Source organism: Anoplopoma fimbria, chromosome 10, assembly GCF_027596085.1.
Source record: "Anoplopoma fimbria isolate UVic2021 breed Golden Eagle Sablefish chromosome 10, Afim_UVic_2022, whole genome shotgun sequence".
Taxonomy (NCBI): Eukaryota; Metazoa; Chordata; class Actinopteri; order Perciformes; family Anoplopomatidae; genus Anoplopoma; species Anoplopoma fimbria.
In genome coordinates this window covers 11,725,906-11,734,483 of record NC_072458.1, presented here as the reverse complement: position 1 = coordinate 11,734,483, position 8,578 = coordinate 11,725,906, and the positions used below count along the sequence as shown (strand labels likewise).

At 40.0% G+C, this 8,578-nt stretch overlaps 1 protein-coding gene across 1 annotated transcript; it reads right to left on the bottom strand.

The window, feature by feature from the left end:
* Positions 1-2,048: 2,048 nt before the first annotated feature.
* On the bottom strand, positions 2,049-4,239 carry galr1a (galanin receptor 1a). The gene is made up of 3 exons (XM_054606505.1): positions 3,583-4,239; positions 3,204-3,269; positions 2,049-2,402 (listed from the first exon to the last, which is right to left on the bottom strand). The coding sequence occupies exons 1-3, from the start codon at positions 4,237-4,239 to the stop codon at positions 2,049-2,051; spliced, it is 1,077 nt and encodes a 358-aa protein (XP_054462480.1).
* Positions 4,240-8,578: the final 4,339 nt, after the last annotated feature.

Sequence of the window (8,578 nt, the reverse complement as noted above, 5' to 3'; positions counted from 1 at the left end):
GCGAGTGCGCATTTTATCTTTTGTATCTTTATTAATGAGGTCTATATTTAAATCACCTGACACAACAGCAGGATGAGTGAGGATCTGACACAAAATGGCCAACAGACAGGCTAACTCAGTTTTACCTGATTAATAAAAAGTTTTTTTAGATTACTTATTTGTAATGTTGTTTAAATGCAATGTCTCGCGGTATTTGCAGCAGAGACATCATATTCACCATGTCCATATGCTGAACACACCATGTCAATAGTAATAATAGAGCTTTATACGGAATCTACCATGTACAGGAATTTAATCACTGCTCCCTTTCAGCTTCGTGTCTCTGTGCTAAAATATTCCACAAAGGAAATAATGCAAATAATAATCTCAAATACTTTGATGCTGTAAAACAAAAATGTTGAAGTCAGTCTATACACACTAACTGCCTGAACAAATTAACAAATGAGCATGTCAGTCTGATAAACATTCTTCTTCTAATTTCTTGTATTTTTCAAAGTGATAGATGATGAAGGTTTTTACATAACTTATCTATCAGAGTAACTTGTAGCTGAGGGGGCCATAAACCTCCAAATTATAAACAATATGGGACCATTTCAACGTTGGATTTCCCTGTATTTACTGTAAATGTATTGGTGGTTTCACTTACATTCATTCATTTATTTATTTGTTGATATCAAGAAATGTTTTCACCAAAACAGAACACAAGTTACATTTTGAGTTTCTAATATTCACCTTTTCAATCACATTAAATCAAATTAGTAAACATGAGGAGGCCTTATTAATGTCCCAGAGGCCTAATTTACAAATTTCTCCCCAATTACAAACTCACGATTAATGCTTCAAAGAATGTACAGTAGTGCTGATGGTACTTACACTGCTAGAGGAATGGATCAAGCTGGGCGAGCAGAAGGTACATTTTATTTCATATTTCCTGATATTTCATTTCTTTTTCATGTTTTTAACGACATGACATTTGATGAAAATGTAATTCTTCAACAAGAATTGTTAGTAAAATCCATCAGAGAAACTAGGAAAAAAAGAAAATCATATTTACACCAATCATATTTCTGCTCTGTATGTTTTCAAAGCTCAAGTTTTGTCAGTTATTCGTTTAATATCTTTATTCAGACGTATTGAAAAAAAACAACATTTGAATACTGAGAAAACAGTAAAAAACACATGAAAGTAAAAAACACATGAAAAAAGAGATTTATGTGTCATGTATCTGCTGCTTGTATCAACAGTTTACTGAAAACAAAAACCCCACAGCTTCTCTTCAGTATTTACAAGTCATTTGGAGCATTTGCCTTCTCTAAATAACAGCAGGAGGCAACACAGAATATTAAAATAAGACGCTTTTTTTAAAAGAAACCTATTACTATCAATGTCATGTAAGAGACACCTCACCATACATTATGTTCACTGTTTCTTTACATACATCTTATTTTCATACATGAAATCCTTTAATGCTTTACATTATGACCTAATATTCATAAGCAAATCCCTTTCCTCTTTCTTTTCTGAGGCGGTATGAAAGGCCAGGCTGCCATATATTACATGGCTGCAGGGGGTGGAGAGGAACATGCAGCATTAACTGTTTGCAAAAGTCATTTTAAGCCTCTAAGGGAAACAATATGTAATCGGTGCAGATCAGAGCGCCAGGTACGCCAGCTCCGCTAAAACTGATTACATCCGAACAAACTGTACCAAATCACTGATTACGGCTGTGCTTCCTGCATGTATAAGCTGCCTTTTTTATTTTTTTAAGATGAGTAAATATTATTTATTAATCTCTTTGTGACACTCATTCATTCACAAGCACATTGTAAACTTATTTATTTGGGATTACTTTTATGCATTTGCTTATATTATGTATTTATATATATACAAAATCATTCACAGTGACTTTATCTTTAACTGTATAGACACTGAACCACAGGTTTCCATTAAAGTATTTTCTTTTATCTCAAATATCAATATACATATTGGCCTCAAATATCCAGTATTTATCTACAAAACAAAAGATGTTCTCAACACCAGCGGCGACATCAAAGCATTTTACTGATCTGAGAGTCGTGACCTTTGTAAGTCACACTGATGTTAGTGGACGGAGCCGTCTCCATCCTGCTGCGAAGCTCCCTGGTGTCCTTCACGGGACACTTGCTGGGCAACCGGCACCAGAAGACCTGCTTGTAGGAGTTCCTGAAGTTCTCCGACAAGAAAGCGTAGATGACGGGGTTGACGGAGGAGTTGCTGTAGGCCAAGCAGTGAGCCACCATCCTGAACACGAAGGAGGCCTGGTTCAGGGGGAAGGAGCCAAACTCCACCCACAGGTGGACGATGTGGTGAGGCAGCCAAGACAGACAGAAGACCACCACCACCACCAGGACCGTCTGGGCAGTCTGCGGAGACAATGATTAGTTGTTTTCATGGTATCACATGTAAGTGGACAGTCTGTGGAGGCTAAAACAAGATCATCACATCATCATTTAATCCTATTAGACGTTTTTGTGAAATTGACATGATTAGAATATGAATTCTTGAGCTATGGCCAAAAACATGTTTTGTGAGGTCACAGTAAACTTTGACCTTTGCCCTTCTACCAATAAATTCTAATTAGATCATCCTTGAGTCCATGTGGGCGTTTGTGCTAAATATGAAGACACAAGAATGGACAGGACTGGGTGATGTCCTCACTGACAGTTATTATCTTGATTTAGTGAGTACCTAAAATGTCAAAAGGTAGTAAATAAATGCCCATCCCAGTTTCTCAGAATCAAAGGTCACATCTTCAAATGTCGAGTTTTATCTGACCACCTGTCCAAAAACTAAAGATATTTTATTTACTCTCTTAATGTGAGACAATAAAGAAGCAAATCCTCATATTTGAGAAGCTCTAGCCAGCAAACTTCTGGCATTTTTGAAAAAATTGATTAATCATGAAAATAATTGGAGACTAATTTCAACCTCTATATTTAAGACTTTTATGTGTTGGCTATTTCTTTTCCCCCAGTGAGCATTGCACTCACTTTGCTTTCTAGCATCACTTCAGGGACACAGAGCTGGTCCATCATTAAACCATCAGCCATTAAAATACAAAGTAGGAAGGCATGTCCACACTCTATTCCCACGTTTCCAGTCACATCATTATCGTATAACATGATGAACACATATATAGAGACACAGAATTAAGCTCCACCAACCTTCTTTTTGGACTGCTCTGATTTTTTGGAGACATTCTTCAGCTTTTTATGCAGATGGTTTAAAACCTGCAATAATAAAAGTATGATTAAAGATAAAGGCTCTTGTCTTGAATTCATTCTTAAAGATTTCCTGTAACATCATCAATCAATGCAGCACCAGCCATCAGATTTGAGGACAGATCATGTTTCATTTGTCAATTTCAAACCCCTTTTGCTGAAAGTCTATCCTTGTATATTAGAAATTAATTTTATGGACATTGAAGCCACATTTTTTTTTGCATTATGATAAACGTTGCATGCAAGTGTATTTACTCCAAACAGTGGAAACTTCACTGTAACGCCGGAGATTGTATGCGCACCCGGACCCGTGCGCACCCACCTTTGCATAGCAGACCGATATCAAAGTGAGAGGCAGGACGTATCCGAAAACGAACGTGCACATCACGTACACTTTCCTATGGTGATCCGGCCAGACCTCCCAGCAGAAGGTGTTGTTGTCCTCCCTCTCCACGATGCTCTGGTAGTGCGCGACGGGCGCCGCCATCACCAGGGACAGGACCCAGATCAGCACCACCCCGAGCATGGCGTGCCTCCCGACCCGGATCGACGAGGACTTCCTGGCGTGGACGATGGCCACGTAGCGGTCCACGGACATCGCTGACAGCGTGAAGATGCTCACCAGCATGGACACGGTGAAGAAGTAGTGGATGAACTTGCAGATGAACGCGCCCAGCACCCACGTGGGCAGCATGTAGATGGTGGACTGGAAGGGGACGCAGAAGAGGAGGTAGGACAGGTCCGCCACGCTCAGGTTGAGGATGAAGATGTTGGTGGTGCTCCTCGGCTGTCCCGGTTTGCTGCGCGCGAGCACCGTGATCACCATGGTATTCCCGAGCACGCCCAGGATGAAAATGAGTCCGAATATCAGAAGAGAAATAAAGTTGTCCATCCCCATCCCCAGTACTGCGGGTTTAACTGGCAGCCGCACAGTGTTGGTGTTGAAAGGCTGACTTTGGTTCTCCACCTGCAGCTCCATCTTTTCTATTGAAGAGTAGTTACATGTTGATATCCTGAAGCTCAGGTTGGAATTTCTCCTGGATAAAGGCTGGATTGGGCTCGTGCGTTTGCAGGCTGCCTCCCCTTGTGTCCATGGCAACGTCACCATGCTGCGCGCAACGCATCGCGCCAATACCTTCCCAGTGTTACCAGTGACCGGCAGCCAGTGGGATGGGAATAAACAGACAACCTCATATATGCTGTTAAAAACCACAAGCCAGTACGCCAAGCACTCAAGTAAAAAAGGTGTCGACACAGGATGCATTGTTTTTCATGAATGTGTTACCAAACTTAATGTATACATGCAGATATTATATATATAAGATATGGCAATACCATATTATTAAAATACTATTGCTGCTACTTCAACAAGTTAGCAGCATTTTAATGTTACAGCTTGGAGAGGCGGAGCACATTTGAATTACTTTATACAATGTTGTATAGCTTATTATAAAGTACAGTTTAATTTCTTCTAAATTGATTGTATGTTTTGTCCGTAAAATCTTAATCAGTAAACGAAAGTTCTCAGACAAATGTAAAGTGGACTAACAATAATAATAATTCCATGGATGTCATGGAGTTGACACTATTTTACAGTGTATGAAATGTGACAATGTCTTCTGAAATATTTGCCATTGTATTCCACAATGCATGACAATTATTACATGCATATTATTTTGAACAATAAAAAGTAAGAATACAAGTGTGTGTGTCAAGTGTGCCTTTGTATAATTTAATATGACAAACTTTTCTCGCAGTGTAATGAATCTGTGTGCCTACATTAAACAGAGGCCTTTTACTTTTTTTCCCAAAGAGTTCACTTCAGTCTTTAATATAATAAAACCTCTTAAAGGGCCAGTGTGTGTAGGTGTGTAGGTTGCGGATTGCAACCAACCAAATATCCTGCGTGCCAAGCGGGTATGAGAACTACGGTGGCCGATGCACAAGCGCAAAAAACGCACAAAAACGCGAGAACACGAGAATGCAAATCCAATCAGCCCTATTTAGAGCCAGTTGTTTGTATACGGAATACCATGACAATCCACTTAATAGTTGTTGAGATATTTCAGACATGCCGCCCAACAGACCAACATTGTCATCCCTATAGCGATACCATCCTATATGGCTAAAATCTGTCTCTCAGAAAGTCACCCCAAATTTATGGAAGTGCAAAAGTAAATGAGTGGATTAGCCCTTTAATTTTTACTGAAATATTTAAGGATTTTCCTGTAAGGAACATCTGGATTTAATACTTCTAAAATAGCATTTTTTCTTTAGGGTCAAATACAAAGCATATGAGTGAACATGCTCATAACTCAGCCATGAAATACTATTTTTCTCAATACAATCGATCGTCCTCAGCCTTCAGCCTGGGCTATTGATCTGCTCTGACCAGGGTCTGGGAGCAGCTGTATTATCGTTATGCAAGCATGTGAGCATGTGAGTTTTAAATAAAAACCAATGCTGAGAGATCCGCGCTGGGGATAACCATCTGGAAATGACGACAGGGATGATGCACATGCTATGTAAACTGAGAGCGGAGGCTGATGTTATCTTGGGCTCCACTTGTCCTCAGGCGATTGTACACGTTTTGAAGATGTTATTGTTTAGGCGTCTGGTTAATTGCTGGTGTTGATCAGGTGAATTAAACACAGATCCAGTACTCCTTCAAAACCTAAGGGTAGTGAAGATGATGATGGTAATGATACCGATGATGATTGCTCTGAGCTGGGCCTTGACAGCGACCATTATATCACCAGCTTATTATACTTTGGGGAGCATGTTGTTTTGTAATTGGTTCATGTCCTGAAGCAGCCTGAAGTTTCCATGGCGACTCTGTACTCCATCGAACAAGATGTTATCCGTCTCTCTGCTGGGAAGAAGAAAGGTGCACCGGAGCCTTGAGACCGCATCCAATTTACCAAGAAATGTATCACTTATTCCTGCAGAATCGTGACAATGTGACATCTGTTTAAAGACATATTTGTCCGTGGTGCTGAATTACTTCAGCTCATCTGTCATCAGCTCAGATCTCTAAACAGCAGCTGCATGTCAGGGGCAGCCTAAGTTGCACTGCATCACATTTTCTCCATTTAAGGTCACCCATTAGTGCACTGGGAATGGTCCCCTGGCTTCTTGTTTTATTAACGGTGAGGGCATCCAAGAACGCACTCTGTGATGTTTTCTCCACTGGAGAGGCACCCTAATGGGCACTTAATCATGTTTAACCTGCCATAGGGGCATCCAAGAGGGCACTTCATCATTTTAATCAACAATAAAGGAATCCAAGAGGGAAGTTTTGCTGCGTTTCTTTTTAACATGATGAACAGCAAGTTTGTGCTGTGTCTAAGAATGTCTGAAGAATGTTTTCCTTATTGTTTTCACTCTTAAAACAACTTATCAAACTGAATATGTACTGATAATTTACTTTATTCTTGTAAACAAAGTTATTTTTATGAACTCCTTTAATACAGTAGATAAAGACATAATGCTGCAGAACAACAGTGAAGAACAGACAAGAGAACAAATAGAAAAAATGAGGGCAGAGTCCTTGCATTAGAGATCGAACCCATTTAGCAAAGTTTCCAATGAGAGGAAAACAAAGAACCTTCCCAAATTAAATGAAGACAAAACACCTGCTTCATTTTGAAACTTCCAACAGTAATTCACTCATTCAATTTTTTTTTTCACGCTACATTATTTACGCGTCAAACGGCATCATTTGTTTTAAGGGGGAGCTTTTATTCATTTTTTCAGGGTCAGGGAGGGTGTGTTGCAAAGATTGAGACTTTTGTGCCATGTGAAGAGGTCCACATGTGTTTGCGATAGAGTAAGACATGAAGCAGATAAGAAGTCCCCAAAGAAACAATTTGAGCAGACTAATGGAGTCTTAAAGGGCAGAAACACAAGGCTCTCAATTTCTCTTTCAGCTGGAGGACACAGTGATATCATGATATCATAGCACAGTATGCTGATCATGTACAGATATATACGGTACAGTAACTCTGCATCATCTCCCTCCCACCCCTGTGAACTTATTTACCATCCTCTGTAGAAACTTAAGCCTATAAGCTGCTTTGAACCCTGCTGCTCTATCTCTCAGGTGGTTAGCCCTCCAGCTCAGACCTGTTGTTACCATGACACTGAGCCGCGAGAGGAGGCCACAGCAACAGCACATCCATTTTCCCCAATAGTTTGAAATGGACTCGCTATGTCTGCTAAATAGCCGGGAGCCCCAGATCGCCATTTGTGTGATTTACCGCTGTCGGACCTCAGTGTTTGTTCTGTTTGGTGTTTTGGTCAGTCGTACAGAAAGCCCGTCTTCAGATAATGACGGTTGTTTGAGTTTCCTGAAATGCAGAGGGTGACAACATTACTTAAAGTCTGTTTCTCTCTCTGATCAAATTGGCATAAATCTTCGTTGTCTGAAAACTGAAGACCTAAGTCTAATGAACATTTACAAAATCTTCCAAAAAGACGATTTTTTATTAAAATGTCCTGGTTATTTTTTATATTCCGACATTTGTACTAAATAAATTGAAATTATTTTTCAAATGTAATATATAAGTAACTCTCGTAACAACAGGTAAGCAGCATTTTATTGTTACAGCTATCTTCTAAATTGATTGGATGTTTTGTCTGTAAAATCTTTATCTGTAAAGTAACAAATGAAAGCTCTCAGGTGAATGTAAAGGGGAGTACCAATTGCAATATTTCCCCACTGAGATGTCATGGAGTAGAATTACAACGTGGAATGAAATGGAAATACTCAAGTAAAAGTACCTAAAATATGGTACTTGAAACATACTTTCAACTTGACAATCTGCTGTCAAGCAAAATCTCACCAAGCATTTACATAAAGCAACAGATATGTGAAGTGTTGAGTTTGTGTTGCCACTGTAAGTCAGAGAGGTGTTGGTTACCATCAAGTCATTTCAACACCTGTCCTTCACAGCACCAGTGCTTTTGATGGCAGGCTTTTGAAGTGTATTAAGCCATCAGGCGCAGTTCCTAGCACCAGCAGCAGAGGGAGTGAGGGAGGTTTGCCTCCAACGGCCATTCATCTTCCTTAAGTGACACTGAGTGAAGTGCAAAGACAAACCGATATGTTATCAGATGGCGTCTGGAGCAGGGGGACATTTCTTTGTTTTATTTGATGCAGATAAGATGAATTGGACATGTGTGCGCAACGGCAACAACACACGCGCACACACAAACACACACACAAACACACACACACACACACACACACACACACACACACACTGGGAGCACACACACACACACACACACACACACACACACACACACACACTGGG

What these genes read in the sequence shown, in the direction of transcription:
- galr1a (XM_054606505.1), bottom strand. Translation starts at nt 4,239, where the DNA reads ATGGAGCTGCAGGTGGAGAACCAAAGTCAGCCTTTCAACACCAACACT. An exon ending in TATCGGTCTGCTATGCAAAG is followed by an intron (nt 3,270 to 3,582) that starts GTGGGTGCGCAC and finishes TTATTATTGCAG; the next exon opens with GTTTTAAACCATCTGCATAA. An exon ending in CAGAGCAGTCCAAAAAGAAG is followed by an intron (nt 2,403 to 3,203) that starts GTTGGTGGAGCT and finishes TTGTCTCCGCAG; the next exon opens with ACTGCCCAGACGGTCCTGGT.